Raw genomic sequence first — 18,856 nt, 5'->3', positions numbered from 1 at the left:
CCAAAATTCTGCACATTAGGCTTTACAATGTGCTCACAATAAGATAAATTGAATCATACTAGCAGGCATAGTATCCTCCATGATATCCATTCACTGCATTAGTTTGACCTTCTGTCATAAAAATATGGAATGATTGAGGGAAGATGGATAAGACACGATGGCTCCACCACAAGGTCTTCAGTGTAATGATCTTATTGACAGCACACCCTCTCAAAAAAACAGCAAAAAGAGCAGAACTATTTGCAGCAGGACCAGGGGGTGCGGTGGCGCAGTGGGTTGGACCGCAGTCCTCCTCTCCGGTGGGTCTGGGGTTTGAGTCCCGCTTGGGGTGCCTTGCGGCGGACTGGCGTCCCGTCCTGGGTGTGTCCCCTTCCCCCTCCGGCCTTACGCCCTGTGTTGCCGGGTAGGCTCCGGTTCCCCGTGACCCCGTAAGGGGCAAGCGGTTCTGAAGATGTGTGTGTGTGTGTGTGTGTGTATTTGCAGCAGAGACAAAAGCAGACAAACCATATATGCATTTAAAGAGATTTTATTCTTCACATTCATTCTGATGACTACATTACACTGTAACGAAGTTTCTCGTTCCTTCCTGCTGCGTGCCCCTTTTTACTCTTTCTTGCCACCAGTGTAACTGGAAGTCAAAGTGCATACTAGTTTGCAATAAAAGCAGTACCAGGACACTGGCCATGTATGTGAAAGTTAAAGTTTTTTTTTTAATCTGAAATTTTTAACATGGATGTTCTTCACCTATAAATAAATAGGAAAGTTAGAAGAATTCTGATTTACATTATATCTGTTGTGTAACATGTGGCCAAACGAACCCTGAATGTGTATAGTAAGTATGTACATGTAGAACGTCAGTGGTAGTTCGACAGTGTGCGCCCTCAGTAAGTTCAGTGTTAACCTACCATGGAGACACTATTTTTTCAAGGTGGAATAGTTCTGTTACAGTTCAGTCCTATGGTTCACATGTCGTGACTGCGTCAGCCACATCCTATTTTTGAACAACTGCTCCCTACCCACCTCTCTAGCAGCAGCACTGAAGCAGAAATGATGCAAAAGATGGCTGATGGCTGTCTAAGTCTTATCCTGTCCCTCAGAATGCTCAGCATGCTACAGTAACTTCAGATGAGTTGATTTTTTTCTGAGATTTTAACAGATTCTATCCCGTGAATACCTTGAGAGATCTGTTTTATGTAGCTTTTTTGATAGTGTTTTTAAAAACGTGACCCTGGATTTACTATCAACGCTTCATGTCTCAGTTGCATTCCTAAAATGAGGACCCAGCTGTCCGACTTCATTTCGACCTGCTGCATCTTGCAGTTCTGCCTCTCATACTTCATTTTGACTATGAATTTTCTCCATCCTGAAGCTGCTCAGCTGCCCAGCATGCTCCACCTTCTCCTGCAGGGTCTCCTTTAAGTGTTTCATCTTTGTCTTTAGTGAGGTCACCTTCTCCTTGTGGTTCTCTCGGAAGACCTCCTTCTTCCGGTGTTTGACCTCCATCAGTCGGATCTTGGACTGCACAACCAGTAACACAATGTTAGGCATTCCACTCACTCTCTGCATAATCCTGATTAATTCTCAACATTTACAGAAGTTATGATTTATACGAGGTAACTCAATGATTAAAACTGACTCATAGGAAGCAGAGTATGTTGCAACATCAACAGAGTATGAAATTGCTTATTCTAAGCAGGGTTGTGGCAGACCGGAGCCTAACCCAGCCATGCAGGGTGCAAGGCTGGAAGGGAATACATCCAGGACAGGGTGCTAGTCCATTGCAAGGCACCCCAAGCAGGATTTGAACCCCAGACCCACCAGCAAGCAGGAACAGGTCAAACCCACTGTGCCATCACACCTCCCCTATAGCAATATATTCTTCAAATGTAATACTGGAAAGCTCAAAGCTAGCCTAAAGTTGAACACTCTACAAACTACACACACATTTTCTGAACCGCTTGTCCCATACGGGGTTGCGGGGAACCAGAGCCTACCCGGTAACACAGGGCGTAAGGCCAGAGGGGGAGGGGACACACCCAGGATGGGACGCCAGTCCGTCACAAGGCACCCCAAGCGGGACTCAAACCCCAGACTCACTAGAGAGCAGGACCGTGGTCCAACCCACCGCACCCCCTCTACAAGCTAAGCTACAGTTAATTCAGTTCACAGTATAAATCTGTTATACCCACTATTCAAAAACCATACACTTCCCTCAAAGTTCGGTTCACTAGTGTCCTGTTAACAACCATGGTGAGAAGTGGTAGGTGTGGTAGCATAGCAAGTAGCACTGCCACCTCACAGCACCTGGGTGGTTTGAGAAAACGTGGGTTTGATCTGCACTCAGTCTATGTGGAGTTTCGATGTCCTTGCTATGCAGGGGTTTCGTCCCACAGTCCCAAGCTCTTCAGTTCAGGTGAACTGGTGACACTGAATTGCTTGTACTGTATAAATGAGGATGTGCATGTGTGGGTCCCATGTGATGGATTGGCATCCTGTCCATGGTGTACCCCTGCCCACTCTTACACTAAATGTTCACTGAGACTTTGACCAGGACAACAGATTATTGAAACTGGATGGATAGATGAACTTGAACCTGTATCAGTTGCAAGGCCAGGTCTTACAGTCACTACTGTATTCTTTAAGTTAAAATGATTATTGTTTACGGATATTAGGTATTAATACATTGCCTGCTTCTTAAATTTAAACTACATGGTCATACACTGCATTTATCTGTAGTTGGCAGATATACACATTTAGTCTCTTTTGTCCTGCTCCTTGTCACAAAGGAAGATAAAAAAATTCAAAGTAAACATTCAGTCATGATAGCACAAAATAGTTTTTGCAAAATCATTTTCTTAAATGACCTTCTACTTATGCCAGCCTTCATCTCATAAATTAGTTATAAAGAATTATCAAAGCCCAAGGTAAACCTTCATATTAATATAGCATCACTAAAATCATCTGTATGCTCAACTCCTTTATACAGTCCTACACAATGGAAAACTGCTGCAACAGCTTATGAAAATATAGTCCTTTTTTTCAAATAAGTGTGCCTTATTATTCATTACAAAGGCATTTTTACCTATTATGGAGTTACTTTACTTCTTCCACTGTTTTATTCTGTACAACAGCATGGTCACTTGTATAAGATACACCTGACATTTCAAACCCAGAAGTCTTTGTCTCTCAGTGGTGTCAGTTTGGTTGTTTGCTGGCTAAATCTATTGCAATCACTTCTAAATTAGCTTGTAAACAATGATCACTAGTGTACAAGTGAAGTTTGAATTGCGGGTGTTGGGCTCTTCTCTTAATGTAGGCACTGGATGGAGACAGAGACTGTATTCCTTGAAGCAGTTTATTAACTCAGTCACACCTCTTCCGTAAAAAAACCAGTCAAAATATATACTTCCTACACCCTTTTTATCACATTGACAATGTGAACCAGTCACAACCATCAATCAAGGTGAATCTAAATCAATACGAAAGTTCTAGATTCAGTACTAACTTTATTAAAAAGTATAAACATTAAAATATTTACTAAATTATTTAAATCACGTAAACTGCATTTTTAACATGAATACCCTTTGAAATCTAAATAAAGATAGCAATTACATGATAATCTAGTAACAAACATTTGTCTTTAATTCAATGCAGCTTCTCTAGTGGCATAGTATCCAAATGCTTTACAGAAAGACACAGGCAGTGACATTATGAGCTTTACTTTGTTATATCAAACATCTGTGATCAAATTATGAAAATTTCTCTTAAAAAGAGCAAAAAGCATTGGGAAAGGCTATAGTGCATACCTTCTATGTTGGTATACTGATGAATTTTAAGTGGCATATTTTTCATCCAGAAATTATTTTATTTTTAAGAAATTATGGAATGTCCCTTTATAGCAGGAATATACCAAAAGAGGTAACTTAATTTTTACCATTAAGCTGAAACTTTTCTCCAAAGCAACTTTCAATGTAGGGCTACCTGCAAATATTTACCCATTTACAGAGCTACAGTAGGCTATTTTTACCAGAGCAGCTGAGGGCTAGTATGTGTCTCAAGGGTTCTACAGCAGGAGGTAAGATTCAACCAATAACTTATGGATCCAAAGACAGGAGTTCTAACCACTACGCTACCAGTTCCCTTATCAGGTAGGCAATGAGCAAATCAGCCCTGTTATGTCAGGAATGGGTGTACGTGTTTACGCAGGTTGAAGGAAAACATGACTTAATGATCCTTTCTCATGTGCACCATATCAGTGACTTAAGGTGCAGAAAGGAGTGACACACATAAAGGCTATATAAAAAAATCAATAAAATTTCAGTTTTTGACTAACCTCAAAGCTTAATCATTCTCCATTCTGCTCCACATTTACTAGTTATATTCATTATGTTTCTCATCCATCTTCTTGAACCATCACAGCACCTTCTTAGAGTCATCTCATGAGCTATTTGTGCAAAACCTTGTAGCAACTGGACACTAGCTATTGAATCTGGTTACCTGAAACTACTGCGTTATGGATTCTGCCTATACAAACGCCAATTTTTCATTGGCTGATTGAAGTGTACCTCTCAACTGTAGAAGCAGCACAGGTACGTAGCAATGCACTATAATTCCCAGAAGGGTTAGGCAGATATCCGATGATCAGGTATCAGCTATCAGGATATTTTTCACCAGCTCCCTTAGCCTATGAGTCTTTTTTCCTTTCCTCAGTTTCCAGTTGGGTTATTTCAGTGTAGTTCATTAGAAGCTGCCTTCACTCCTTATATTTTCTTTGCCTTATTTATGCTTTTTTTGTGTTAATTCTATGTGCTGTGTTACTTTGTTTAAAAGAGCAATACATTAAAACTAATTCTTAAATTTATTCCTTTGATAGGTTAGTTTTGTGTTTGTAATGTAACTTCATAGACTGACATCAGCTGATGGTGTCTTGCTAACTTCTAAAAACTTAAAAAACATAAGTAAAAATATAAAATAAAAAAAACCTAGGCATGTGCAAGTTTGATTCCTTAAATCTGGCAACACTACCCTGTCTTGGATATTCTCTGTAGGATCACTCACCTCTGCTAGTTTAGTCCTGAGCTTGGTGGTAGAGGTGCAGAGTGGAGGTAACTTGTCAACCGAAGTTACATTTTCTGAGCTCTCCAGGACCTCCTTCACGGGGCCATTATCCCCAATGGGAGCTTTTATCAAACAGCTTTTGAGCCAGGGGTGGTGCAAGGCTTGCGTGGGGGTCATACGTACTGATGGGTCCCACTCAAGACACTGTTTCAGAAAGTCTAAAAACAGTGGGTCATCACAGCCTTTGAGGGCTGTTGTCCACTCCTTGCTCCCTGGGGGCCCCCTGAACTTTCCCCAACATGAACGTCCCCCATTCAATACCACTGAGCCATCTGACAGCATGGTAACCTTGCAATAACGGGGATAACCTTTGGGGCTTATAAAATTTTTGGCTCTTTTGGAAACATCCAGAAGCCTTTCAGGCGGCATACCTAGCAGCTCTATAATACATGCCAGTTGGTCCCCTTCATCTTCTCCAGGAAACAGAGGGTATCCAGTGAGTAATTCCACTAAAATGCACCCAAAACTCCACATATCAATGGGCATACCATAGCGTGATCCCAGGATGACTTCTGGAGCACGGTAGTAGCGGGACTGAATGTAAGTGTAAATCTGCTGGTGCTCATAGCAACTAGTACCAAAATCGATCACTTTAATTCCAGCGCGACCTTGCTGCTTGATCATGATGTTCTGAGGTTTTAGATCACAGTGGATGATATGGTTCTTGTGTAACGAGTCCAGACATTGCAGGATAGGGTGTGCAAACTTGCGCACTTGTAGTAGGCTGGACCCTTGGAACTTGTTGCTCTTGATGAACTCATAAAGGCTTATGCTGAGCAGCTCGAAGGTTATACACACATGGTTGCGGAATGTAAAATGTTCCAACATGTGTATGACATTCATGTTGTTATCTTTGTCCTGCTTGCGAAGGTGTTGTAGGATCCGTATCTCTTCTTCTGCCTGCTGATGGAAGTGCTTCTTATTCCGCACCATCTTGAGTGCCACCTGCTGGTTTGTTTTATGGTCATAGGCCTGTACAACCTGACTGAAGGTGCCTTTGCCAATGACCTTGAGCAGCTCATAGCGATAACCAACATGATCATGGGGCACAATAATGTAGGAGCCCTGGTCATCATCATAGCCACAGTTGTTTGAAGTTCCAGCGACACCTGAACGTTTCTTGGCCTTCTGACCCACAAAGAAGATTTTGGTGTAACTGAAGATCTCACAATGTTCAAACAGTGTCAGTTTAGGCTTGTAAAGCTTCATGGCTTGTGCAGAAGTCATGGGGACTGATTTAGACTTGCGGTCAGATGATATGAAGGAAGTAGAGCAGCCCTGCTGAGAAAGAGCACACTTCTGCTGCCTGCGCTGTGCTGGATGGCTGGACTGACTCACTGGGGGAAGTCCATTAAGCTGTGTACTTAACACTGTACTACAGTCATTTGTATTCTCCTCAAACATCTGCTGAACTTGGACCTGATGCTGTTTCTCAGCATTCAAGTTGTTGTTTGTTATTTGCTTGGAGCCTACAGGCTAAAAAGCAATAAAGACAGCAGTGAGAAAGAGCTTTCCAACACTGGTGCCTAAATGTTAGGAAAAGACAGCCAGCACCGAAACTTGACAAGGCCTTTTAAAAGGGGCAACTGGAAGTGTAGTGGTTAGAGCTACTGCCTCTAAACCCAAAGACTGCAGATTCAAATTTCACATAGTGCTGTAATACCCTTGAGCATAGTACTTACCCTAAACTACTCCAGTTAAAAAAATTACCCACTTCTATAAATGGGTAAGTAACTGCAAGTGACATACAAGTAAATTTATATTTAATGTAGTAAAATTGTTGTCTAGACTCTTGGTTTAATACATTAAATAAATGAATGAATTTATGATTGACTGAGCAATTAAATGTAATTTATCTGTGAACTTAATTGAGAATAAACACAGAAAGTCTGTGGAAGTTTGACAATCATCCTTAAAAATTTACCTCTTTCAGAGTAGTACTCAGCTTGGAGACTGAGCTTGAAGGGAGATGTGATTTGTTATTTGATTTTACAGCATTGGAGCTCTGTGGTGCATCCTTCACAGGGCCATTTTCCTCAATGGAGGGCTTTAGCAAGCATTTTTTGAGCCAGGGGTGGTGTATGGCCTGGCTCGGGGTCATGCGTTGCAATGGGTCTAATTCCAGACACCGCTTCACAAAATCAAGGAAGAGGGTGCTGTCTTGTGTGCTGTTTGCCTGCAGGAAAGACTCCAGCTCTACAAGGCGGGCCTGGGCCTGGTCACGCTCTCTCTGCACCATCTCCAACAACAAACTCTTCTCACTGAGGGAAAGCATAATGCAATCGAGCTCATTCTTCAGAATGCTGGTCCAGGCTTCCGACACACCCAGCTGCTGGCAGAGAGTGTGGACAGACTGGCTTGCCTCCTCAGCAGTGTGTTTCTCCTGTGCCTGCTGCCAGCATTCACGCTCCTGTTGCAGCGTACGCTCAGCAATGGCCCTGGCCTCATTGCTACGCTCCTGTTCCTGAAGAGCAGCTGCCAGCTGTGCCCGTGCTGCCTCTAACTCTACCTCCAGCATCTCCCGAGCTTTTCTCTCATGCTCCAGCTTGGATGTAAGAGCGCTTAATTGCTCATTGTACTCACAAACTACTTTAGCCAGTTCCTCTCCACCCAGCTTGAGCTGGCGTCTGGTGTCCTCCAGCAACTCACGGAGTGTCTCACTCTCATTGGAGTGCAGGTTCTCTTCCTGACCGCTACAGGTAGGAACCTGCTTCACTTTGTCATGGAGGATCTCCTGGGAATGTTTAATCTCCATTTTTTCCATAGTCACCTTTTCCTGGGGGTTCTCCAAGAAGAGCTTTTTCTCATGGTTGTTGACCTCCATCAAATGGGTCTTGGACTGCAGAGCCAGAAACAAAAACACAATGACAGTCATTACAATCAAGACACCCTGCTGATGCACCTTGTCCAAACACTTGCCAGTGGAATATAATGGAGTAGTGGAGAATATAAAGGAGCTAAGAGCTGCTTTGAAGAGATATGAGATAATTTTGAAGAATCCTGTCTGTTATTCTACTTCCATCTGTCTTCTGATATCCTTTGACGATGCAAATGTGAATTCAGTGTTCTCAAAGGCTTTCTCCATATGCAAGAGTCACAGGAGATTTGCTTATCCTGGCCAGCTTAAATGTCTCCTTGAGGGGATGATTGCCTGTTTGACAGATGAGTTGGCGAGTACTTTTCCTTGGAGGACTGAGAAAGGTTTATATTTGAAATGTTGGGAATCTTGGTTTTATTGGCTCTGAAGGCATGTTTTACTTTAATATTTGAGGGCTGCTTTTTAATTTTATTTGTGGTGGGTTCTGAGGCATTAGTGCAGCTAGAGATGTTGGGAAGCAGATATAGGCAGGAGCTGTCTCCGCCTGGCGTACATGTGGTATTGTAGACGTTGGGTGGAAGTTTGCATTTGGGGGCTGCCATTGCTGCTTTGCTTTGTTTCTTCCTTGTTTTGTGTTTCATTGGGTCATGTGTTTCAGTTTGCAATTATTTTTTATTCACTTAACAAACAGTATTACCAGGAACATATAAACATAGGATGTAAAAGAAATGGGACACATAAATAAGAGAAAATTTTTCACTGTTCTTTGAAAAGTAGAAATTGCATTGCTGTAAGTAACCCAACTTTGCCCAATGGAGCATTTAAAATTTAAAAGAGACTGGGTTGGCAATATGTATTTTTCTTCCTTCAGCTCCAACAAAAGGTGTAAGAATATCCCTTTTATTATTAGTTTTAAACAATAGGACTCAGACGGCAGGTTCACTGAGATCTCTGGTTCTATTTTTGCGCAACATATTAGTTTTAAATGTTTATACCCTGAATGTTGATGCTGCAGTTCATATATTATTATTTTATTTATAATGAAAAGGATTTGGATGCCTGGTGAATGATTTCAAATGTAAATTATACAGTATTCTAGTTAAATCATCAGCATCCTCTTGGTCTACAAAATTTAAGAATTTGAGTACCAGTCTATGTCTGGTTCACAGGGCAGCTGGTAGTGTAGTGCTTAAAGCTGCTGTTTTTGGGCCCAGAGGTCACAGGTTTGAGCCTCACCTCTTGCTGTAGTACCCTTGAACAAGGTACTTACCCTAAAAACTGCTCCAGTAAAATTATCCAGCTTTATAAAAAGGTAAATAATTGTAAGTACCACATAAGGTGTCCATTGTAAGTTGCTTGCACACTTCTCATTATTTTAAATGAGAATAATAATATGCACCTAGTACATCCAAAAACTCCAAACCAGTTTTCTCAAATATGTCTCATACACTGTATACCACCTATCAGCCCATGATTTCAGCATGGCACTTATATTAACATCTATTCATTTGCCAGATGCTTTTCTCCAAAGCAATGTACATTTCAGGAAACAGTGCAAAAGTGCATTATACCTGTTACTTTTACTGGCTTGCTTCCAGACCATACTCGGAAAAAACCATGGCAGTTTTCTGTCTCCATTGAAAATTCCAAGGCTAGAATTATAACTCTCAGGTAATTCCCACTTTTCTTTATAATTAATCAGTTCTCTGCAAGATGAGCAATTAACCAAGCAGGGAACCACTGACATGTCATGTTCATTGGGAACAACTTTTTAAAACTGTGTACTGTTGCTAAAGAAGCGAATTTTTTTGAAAAACCATCACCCAAAATCTTTCTATGACTTTAATATTAATGATACTTTAAAACCAGCTTACAAATGTATGTGTTTACATATGTTGCAAGAAAGCACAGTTGAACATGTATCCATATCCATACCATAATCGTGACAATACAGTCCTGGGAAAGGAAATCCTGTGCAAATGTTTGGGCACCCCTTGTCATATTACATGTTTTGTTGGTTTTCTAGGTGAAAAGAAGTTAACACAACCTCTGTAGGTGATAAACTAAAACATGACATGTTTTGACAAATTGTGATGCACAATTGCTGAAGTTAACAAACTGAAAAAAAGATAAATGTGGCAACTGCAAAACTTTGGGCATTCTTCCAGTTGATCCACTACACTAATATTATTTATTTGCAGGGTCTCAGAAATCAATTGACTCAGTATGTCTTATTACAAATCAGGCGAACACAATTCGAGAGCTTAACACATTAAGCAAGTCTATATTCTATTTTAAAACAATAAATTAGTAGACTAAACATGAGTGAGTTTAGTCTACTAATTTGTTTTAAAATAAAAAGTAGACATGAGAATCTATGTTGGATTATACCATTTGCACCACTCACCTCTGCCTGTATAGTGCTCCCTTTTGAGGTTGAGGTAGATAGTGGGGGTAACTTGTCAACTGAAGTTACATTATTTGAGCTCTCTGGCACCTCTGTCTTGAGGTCATTATTCCCAATTTGAGGCTTTATCAAGCATTTCTTGAGCCAGGGGTGGCGCAGGGCCTGGAAGGGGGTCATGCGTAGTGACGGGTCCCACTCAAGACACTGCTTCAAAAACTCTAGAAACAAGGCGTCATCACAGCCCTTGAGGGCTGTTGTCCACTCCTTGGTTCCTGGAGGCCCTCTGATGGTTCCCCTGCAAGAGCGTCCCCCTTTAAGTACCAGTGAGCCATCTGGCAGGGTGCTAACTTTACAGTACCGGGGATAACCTGTGGGGCTTATAAAATTTTTGGCTCTTTTGGAAACATCCAGAAGCCTTTCAGGCGGCATACCTAGCAGCTCTATAATACATGCCAGTTGGTCCCCTTCGTCTTCTCCAGGAAACAGAGGGTATCCAGTGAGTAATTCCACTAAAATGCACCCAAAACTCCACATATCAATGGACATACTATAGCGTGATCCCAGGATGACTTCTGGAGCACGGTAGTAGCGGGACTGAATGTAAGTGTAAATCTGCTGGTGCTCATAGCAACTAGTACCAAAATCGATCACTTTAATTCCAGCGCGACCTTGCTGTTTGATCATAATGTTTTCAGGTTTGAGGTCACAATGGATGATCTGGTTCTTGTGTAATGACACGAGACACTGCAAAATTGAATGTGCAAACTTGCGCACTTGTAGTAGGCTGGACCCTTGAAATTTATTACTCTTGATGAACTCGTAGAGACTCATACTTAGCAACTCAAAGGTTATGCACATGTGGTTGCGGAATGTGAAATGTTCCAACATGTGTATGACATTCATTTTGTTGTCCTTGTCCTGCTTGCGAAGGTGCTGTAGGATCCGTATCTCCTCAGCCACCTGTCGATGAAAGTCCTTCTTGTTCCGCACCATCTTGAGTGCCACCTGCTGGTGTTTCTTGTGGTCATAGACCTGTATAACCTGACTGAAGGTGCCCTTGCCAATGACCTTGAACACCTCATAGCGATAAGCAACATGATCATGGGGCACAATGATGTAAGAGCCCTGGTCATCATCATAGCCGCAGTTGTTTGAAGCCCCAGCAATACCTGCCCGTTTTTTGGCATTTTGACCTACAAAGAAGATCTTGGTATAACTGAAGATTTCTTGGTGCTCAAACTCTGTTAGCTTAGGCTTGTAATGCTTCAGAGCCTGTGCTGGGGTCATGTGAGCAGGCGTGGCCTCGCAGTCAGATGATATGGAGGAAGTAGAGCAGTTCTGCTGAGAGAGGGGTGGGACCCCTCTATTGAGCTGTGCATTGGGCACAGTATGCTCATTGGGGTTGTCCTCAAACATCTGCAAAACTTGGACTTGCTGCTGTTTCCCAACATTCAAGTTCCTATTTATTGTGAGCTTGGAGCCTGCAGGCATAAAAATATAAATTTTAGGAACATCTAAAAACCATCTCTTAAAATAAGGCTGCCACCTTCCTAAATAATCCTTAACTTGCATTTTTTGAGGGATAAACGACAATAAAAGTTAAACACATTAGTCTAAATTTTACTGAATAATTTTTGTTCAAAAAGCTGAAATTAATTTAAAATGGCAGTATAACAAATGTAGTAATATGCATTTTCATTAAGATCTATATTAACATTAATTTGTAGAATAAATTTAATGATTATGAATTTATATTTTATATTAATGGGTTGTTTGTATTTATTGTGTTTAGTTTGGTAATTTTTGCTTAGAAAATACACAAAAAAGCTTACTTTTGAATTTTTTTCTCTCTTTATAAATCCATTATTTTGGACATCAAAGGAATTGTGACACAAAAATGGTCCTTCTGAAAGGTATATTAACTGATGAAAATAAGATTTTTGGATATAGTTTTTCAAGCTATACAGTATGTCTTCTGTACAAAATGTGAGGACTGTTTCTCACCAGTCGCCAAAATTTCATACTACACAAAAATGGACATATTGTAAAAGAAACAGTTGATGTGTTACCATGGCAACTCCCACATGTTCATTATGTCACTGCCGTGGTAACTCCCCTGTGCATTTCACTGAAAAATTAAGTGAGTGATTTGGAGTCATCAAACTCCAGGACTACTCTGAGATGACCTCTTGCTGTCATACCCTTGAGTCACTTTTCTACCATAAAATTCCTCAGACAAAATAAAGTATCAGTAGGTAAGTCTTAATTGTATTCCATGAAGAATTACAATTTCATATATACCTCACATTTAATTATCATACAGTGCTGCTTGAAAGTATGCGAACCCCTTGTGTGCTTTAGTTTTACCAAGAAATGGTTATTTAATGAAAATCAGTATTTCGAAATACTTTTTTCGAATTTATTCATTTTGTAACTTTAGTTTAAGGCTTGGGTGCGTGGTGACGCAGCTGGCTTGGCTGGGTCCTGCTTTCCAGTGGGTCTGGGGTTTGAGTCCTGCTTGGGGTGCTTTGTCTTGGGTGTGTCTCCTCTTCCTCCAGCCTTATGCCCTGTGTTGTCGGGTTAGGCTCCGGTTTGCTGCAACTTTGCTTGGGACAAGTGGTTTCTAACTGTGTGTGTGCTTAAGATTTAAAATTTAAATTCTATGTATAAGTGTAATATTTTATAGAAGAATAATGGTCATTCCTAGAAGGTTCACAGACTTTCAGGTAGCACTGTATATGGTCCTTGTTAACATCTCAGCATACTTGCTATAAATTTTATATTTACTGTGGTTAAGCGATGTCCAGTACACCCAGTCTGCGACGTGCCTGGATCAGGGACACAAAGAACTGCAAATGTCACACCTTTGAGCCACTTGAGGGCAGTATCATTCCTTCCTACTGCAAAAATGCTGCGCAGAGGTACAAGTGTCCCTCTTTTGTTGAACTGGCGTTCAAATTTTCAAGTTGTGAAGGGCCTTGAAGAACACACATTCAGTTTAATAAAAATGACGAATGTGTGCTGTGGTTAGTGTAATGTTCCCCTTGCTTACGCTGACCAGTTTTCACTTTCCTTAAGGGAATCTTAAAATGTTGTTGTTTCAGGGTGGGATCGCATGAATGAATGAATTTTCAGAAACACTCCCTCATGACTGATCAAGCATGGTAAACAGTTTTCTGTGAATTCCTCAAATCCCTAGTTTGACTTTTGTGTTATTTCAACCGTGTTCCTCATTGAGAAGAGTGGCTCGAACCAAATGATGAGACTCGATATACAGCAGCTGCTAGTGACTCTGCAAATGCACTATAAAGTGTCACTGTTGTGTCCAGACAAAGGTCTTTAGAGCAGCAAGGCTGCGATGACCGGACCTTTCCTAGGCAAGGCGCTCATCATTTACAGCCATCCAAAATCAGCGCTATCGTCAACATATCTCTTCGGAGTCACCGCCGCACAGCTGGTTCCTCTGGAAGCCATACAGTAGTTTAGCTTGGCTCGCATCGTTGTTTATATTCCAGGGCTTGCATTGTGGAACCTGTCAAAGCCCAGAGAAGAAAAAAGAAGCCATATTCATTTATACATTTAAGAATTCTTGCTGAGAGTCAACTGTAAAGGTGGAGGCAGAGGAATAATACTTTGCATGAGGGCACTGCTGAAGGTTACTGAACAGCTCCACTAAAGTCATAGAGAGAAAGGGCTGATATTGCAATAAAATATTGTTTCCACCAGCACCATTTCCCTTCATCAATAAAATGGTCTAATTCATTTGGTTTCTAATCAATGCTAATGGACTTGCACTGATGACTGTATAAACAAATCGCTGATTGAACTCTGTAGAGAGCTTGATGAAATTGCAAGAATCTGGGCTCAGCAGACAAAATATATTTAATGTGTTTTGTGTTGCTTTATTATTGCTTATTTGTTTAGAAGGTGGTTTTCCTCCCAGGCACTTTTTATAAGGTTTTAGATGTTGTTTTAAGATGGAGCAATCCAAACTGAGGAAACAGCACAACCTGGACCTGGAATATTTTGGTTCCATGCCAGGCTCAGTGAGCAGCACAATGGCTGTGTGTGTGACTGGATAAATGTTCATGTGATGTTGTAATCATTTTGGATCCAGTGCGGAACCAGAGTCACACAGAATTTGCGGATGAGCCAAATTGTTTCAGGTGTTTCTGTTCCCTGAGAATCGAGAGCAGACTCCTCCGTTATTGTTTCAATATAGCGACATAATGTTCTTGATTATTTCAAATAACAGTTGCAGACTCCTCAAGTCATCAGTACAATCTAACAGCATTGTTAATACATCTACTTCCCAATAATGTAAGCGCTGTGGGGAAACACTACAGAGGAATGCATTTACGCAGTAATATCGCTCATTTCTGGGTCCATTGACATAAGTGTAAATGACTCCAACACATTAAGTCCCAGATTACAGAAAACTACCATATCCATGAGATATTGTGAAAACTACAGCTATGTGAACATTCATAATCACCTAGAATCAGAAATACACACACATTTTCGGAACCGCTTGTCCCATACGGGGTGACGGGGAACCGGAGCCTACCCGGTAACACAGGGCGTAAGGCCGGAGGGGGAGGGGACACACCCAGGACGGGACGCCAGTCCGCCACAAGGCACCCCAAGCAGGACTCGAACCCCAGACCCACTGGAGAGTAGGACCCTGTCCAACCCACTGCACCACCGCACCCCCAGAATCAGAAATAGTAAACAGTTAAATGTTTCCTTCAAGGACAATATGCTAGTTCCAGCTTCTTATATTTTTGCACCACAAAACTGAGGGTTATGACTGATGATACTGTTATATATTGATCTATCATCTGTCAGATATCCATCAATGTAAATCTTTTTAACTGAATCGTTATTATGCTCTGTAAACCCAATTCCCTCACCTTGCATTACCTGTACATATTCTATTTGCGGCAATATAAATCCTTTTGTTCACCGCATGGATTAAAGGCAAATCAACATTTACATCTATTTAGATTGTGCACCTTTATAGTCTAGTAAAGTGACGTTTTGAAATGTGTGGCTCAAGGCAGAAAACTGCAATAGTCAGCACTGTCATTCAAGAATGTGGCAGCACACGCTTTCCTGGAAATTTATGGCACTTTGGTTAACAAAAGCAGGCTGATTTTAAAGTTCATTTTGAAAACAGTTTGCCTGGTGTTCTTGAAAGTTCATGCATGCTGACAGCATATTTAAATCTGAAATGCAACCTACAGCACAGTGATGAACAGCAGCGAAATAAAGGATTTTCTCTCTTCACAGGATTTTACAGTTTATTATGGTTTGCTTACACTGCCTATCACGGTTTGCTGATACTTTGACCTTAAATTTACGCAGAAGGCTAAATATCCTAATTGAATTATTCACAATAATCTGGCTGCTCTTCCAGGAGAGGGACCCCCCATTTTCTAAACACGTAATAACAATACACAGAGGAGACATTAATAAAATATAACTAAAAATAATACATGACCAGCGGCTTAGTTCAACAGCTGTAAAATTTTTATCTATTGGCAGCAACACAAGTTTTTGGACATGTAAAATTCAGTAGCACAGTGAGTAGTGCTGCTATCTCAAAGTGCCTGGTGGTACAAGAGGATGTGGGTTTGATCCTTGCTCAGCCTGTTTGAAGTTCTGCATGTTCCCCTTGTGGTGGCATGGGCTTCCTCCAGGTGCTGTGGTTTCCTTCCCCAGTCCAAAGACAAGCTGCTCAGGTTCCCCTGTAGTGTGTGAGTAACAGAGAGCATGTGTTCCACTGATGTATGTGTAAGTGACCCATTGTCAGTAGAGTATCTAGCAGTGTAAGTCACCTTGCTGAATAAGGTGTGTGGGCTGATAAAACTACATAGAGTTCATTGGAAGTTGTTTTAGAGAAAAGTCAAAGTCTAGGCAATGAGGGCAGCCTTGTCCTAAACTGTTGTCAGAGTAACACAAGTGCCTCATCAAATTTAATGTCAATAAGCTGAAAAAAAGAATGGGGGAAATGCTTTTACACAGCATTGTAATTAGTATTAATAGAAAAGACTTGAGTTCTTAGCTTATGAACGCAACTTGGACTGGAAGTCTGTTTGTAACTCAATTTGTTCTTAAATCTAAATAGTATGTCACAATCAATAAAAGGTTAAGAATACAGACATACCTTAATCAATTCACAAGCTAGGTTCTCTAAAACTTTAGGTAAATCTCTAATTACACTTTTTTATTTATTTATTCAATTTTCATCAACCACTCGTCCCGTGAAAGGTTGCTGCATTCCAGCGCCTATTGCAGTTGGTAGAAAGCAGTTGGTAGGTAGGAAAACACCATCAACAAGATACTGGCTCATCGCAAGATATTTGAGTATTTTTCATTGTTTCTTTGACTCTCTTCGCTTGTAAAATAACCTATTAAATAATTGCCCCAGGGTCTCATACATGGAGTAGACTTGGTACCGTCAGCTGTATTGCAGCAGGTCACCTTACAGTCTGACCGGCCCAGGTTCAACTCCCCACTTCTCCTGGAATGTCCTTTGTCAAGGTCATTACCCTGCATTGTTCTAGAAAGAATACCCTGCTATATGAATAGGATTTTGTTAGTATACAAACTCAACAATGCAAAGTCTCTTGGACAACTGTAGCAGTTAAAACTGGAATTCTGAAAGAAATAATTTCAGAAACAAATTGACTGGAAAACAAACAATATGGACTGTCTGCATGTTGTTTTAACATTGGTGAGTTTACAGTAAACACACTTCCCATCACTCATTTCATCAATGGTGAGACTACTGTGCATAGTACAAATACAGGGAAAACAACCTTTCCAGAAGCTCTGCTGAACTATTTTGCGTACTAACAATTGAGGCAAAAGCAGCAACAGACAGAATTTTAAATGTCTTAAAAACTGAAAAGCTAATCATGTTTTTTAATCAGCTAGAAGGAGGCTGGCAGGCAGGATAAACCAAACAATTGTAAAATGCACATGAAATATTAAGTGGCCTGACTATTTGACGTCTGAGTTCACGTTTATAGGCTGTCTAGCTTAGAGCAGAAAAACTAGTTGTACACAACATTTGATCATTTTATCTTTGGAATTGCTAGTTAGGTAATATTACACACACACATTGTCTGAAACCGCTTGTCCCAACCCAGGAACACAGGGCACAAGGCTGGAGGGGGAAGGGACACACCCAGGACGGGACGCCAGTCCATCACAAGGCACCCCAAGCGGGACTCAAGCCCCAGACCCACCAGAGAGGAGGCCCTGGCAAAACCTGCTGCGCCACCGCACCCCCCTAGTTAGGTAATATTTAGTGGGTAATACCATATTACCATAACATGATTGCAAATTTTCTTTAAAAACATCTTAAAGCAGGAATTAATACCATGCTATAAGATGTAAAAGACTAAAATACATTTTCACATTTTCTAACTTTCCTAATGTTATTCATGATTATGATTTCATGACTGAAAAGTCATTTTTTACGATTTAGAAGTTATATTATGGCCTGCAAGAAGAAGCAACGCTATAACACGTCTGTAGTGAATTATGCTCAGGTGATAACGGTGATGAGCAGCTCAGATGTTTCCCCAGTATGTGAGCAAGAAGTGAAAAATGTGTGACTTTGATTTTATTTCTGAGCTGAGCTTACCTGGGAAGAAGCTAAGGTCCATCTGCACTTGTGTTGCTTCTTCTAGGCGATACTTGCAAAGAAATGCTCTCAGAAACATATATGAAGAAGTGACTCAAATTTTATGTTAGTAACAGCAAAATTTTTAGAAAACATTAGTAGCCACATGCAATCAACTTTGCCTCATTGCGCTTCGAGGTGCCAAATTACTCTTGTTATTCTTATTCGGTATTCCTGTTTAAAGTTTGAGTGGGTATTAAGGACTGACATGTGCTGTCATTTTGTATATGTTAAAGTAAGACCATACTTGTCTGAAAGAAAATTAAATGCTCTCCGCAACATGTGCCTGTATATGTGTCACTTTTTAACTCTTGTGAAATTCTCCGCGTGGCACTGGAGAGCTGATTCTGGGTGTGTTTTTTGTTACTAATCAATATCTTTGGAGGAGCTGAATCAGTCAGAAAACTGATGATAGTTTGAGGAATGTGAGGAATGATCTGTACAGTCATCTCCAAAACTACCGTATGCATTTGCCTCTCCATTTGCCAACAGCATTAAAATATTTTCAAGGTATGTTACAGCACTGTCAAATATTGAGAGTGCTTTTTGATTACAAACATATTTTATACACTTCTCAGTATTCTTGTTACTCTGTAAAATAAATATGAAAAGCCAAGAGTAAATAACAACAAGAAATCCTTAGAGATGTCAAGTCAGAGATAAAACGTTACATTAGACAAAAAAAATTGTAAAGCTGTAAACACATTTTTTAATGTAATGTGGCATGAAACAATTTTCATTTTTGCCCATGCCTAATGTTGTGTTTCAATTTCACGGGGGCAAAGAGATAAACCCTGAACAAGTTTTCAGGTTTCCA

At 40.7% G+C, this 18,856-nt stretch overlaps 2 protein-coding genes across 2 annotated transcripts; both read right to left on the bottom strand.

The window, feature by feature from the left end:
* Positions 1-1,329: 1,329 nt before the first annotated feature.
* On the bottom strand, positions 1,330-7,993 carry LOC108934978 (dual specificity tyrosine-phosphorylation-regulated kinase 2-like). Its single transcript, XM_018753225.2, has 3 exons — positions 7,043-7,993; positions 4,983-6,594; positions 1,330-1,580 (listed from the first exon to the last, which is right to left on the bottom strand). Exons 1-3 carry the CDS (start codon positions 7,991-7,993, stop codon positions 1,330-1,332), a joined length of 2,814 nt encoding a protein of 937 aa, XP_018608741.2.
* Positions 7,994-8,186: 193 nt separating this feature from the next.
* Positions 8,187-18,022, bottom strand: LOC108934979 (dual specificity tyrosine-phosphorylation-regulated kinase 2-like). Its single transcript, XM_018753226.2, has 3 exons — positions 18,001-18,022; positions 10,304-11,824; positions 8,187-8,269 (listed from the first exon to the last, which is right to left on the bottom strand). The coding sequence occupies exons 1-3, from the start codon at positions 18,020-18,022 to the stop codon at positions 8,187-8,189; spliced, it is 1,626 nt and encodes a 541-aa protein (XP_018608742.2).
* Positions 18,023-18,856: the final 834 nt, after the last annotated feature.

The sequence above is a fragment of the Scleropages formosus genome, chromosome 3, assembly GCF_900964775.1.
Source record: "Scleropages formosus chromosome 3, fSclFor1.1, whole genome shotgun sequence".
Lineage (NCBI taxonomy): Eukaryota > Metazoa > Chordata > Actinopteri > Osteoglossiformes > Osteoglossidae > Scleropages > Scleropages formosus.
The sequence above is the reverse complement of the archived record's forward strand: the minus strand, read 5'-3'. Positions and strand labels throughout refer to the sequence as shown.

Excerpts from the sequence above, each read along its gene's own strand:
- LOC108934978 (XM_018753225.2), bottom strand. The coding sequence starts at position 7,993 with ATGACTGTCATTGTGTTTTTGTTTCTGGCTCTGCAGTCCAAGACCCAT. Across the intron at positions 6,595-7,042 it reads TGAGTACTACTCTGAAAGAG|CCTGTAGGCTCCAAGCAAAT; the intron begins GTAAATTTTTAA and ends ATTGCTTTTTAG. Across the intron at positions 1,581-4,982 it reads TCAAACTTGCACATGCCTAG|AATTAATCAGGATTATGCAG; the intron begins GTTTTTTTTATT and ends GTAAATGTTGAG.
- LOC108934979 (XM_018753226.2), bottom strand. The coding sequence starts at position 18,022 with ATGGACCTTAGCTTCTTCCCAG. Across the intron at positions 11,825-18,000 it reads GGACCTTAGCTTCTTCCCAG|GCTCCAAGCTCACAATAAAT; the intron begins GTAAGCTCAGCT and ends TTATGCCTGCAG. Across the intron at positions 8,270-10,303 it reads AATCCAACATAGATTCTCAT|GCAATCATCCCCTCAAGGAG; the intron begins GTCTACTTTTTA and ends TCTGTCAAACAG.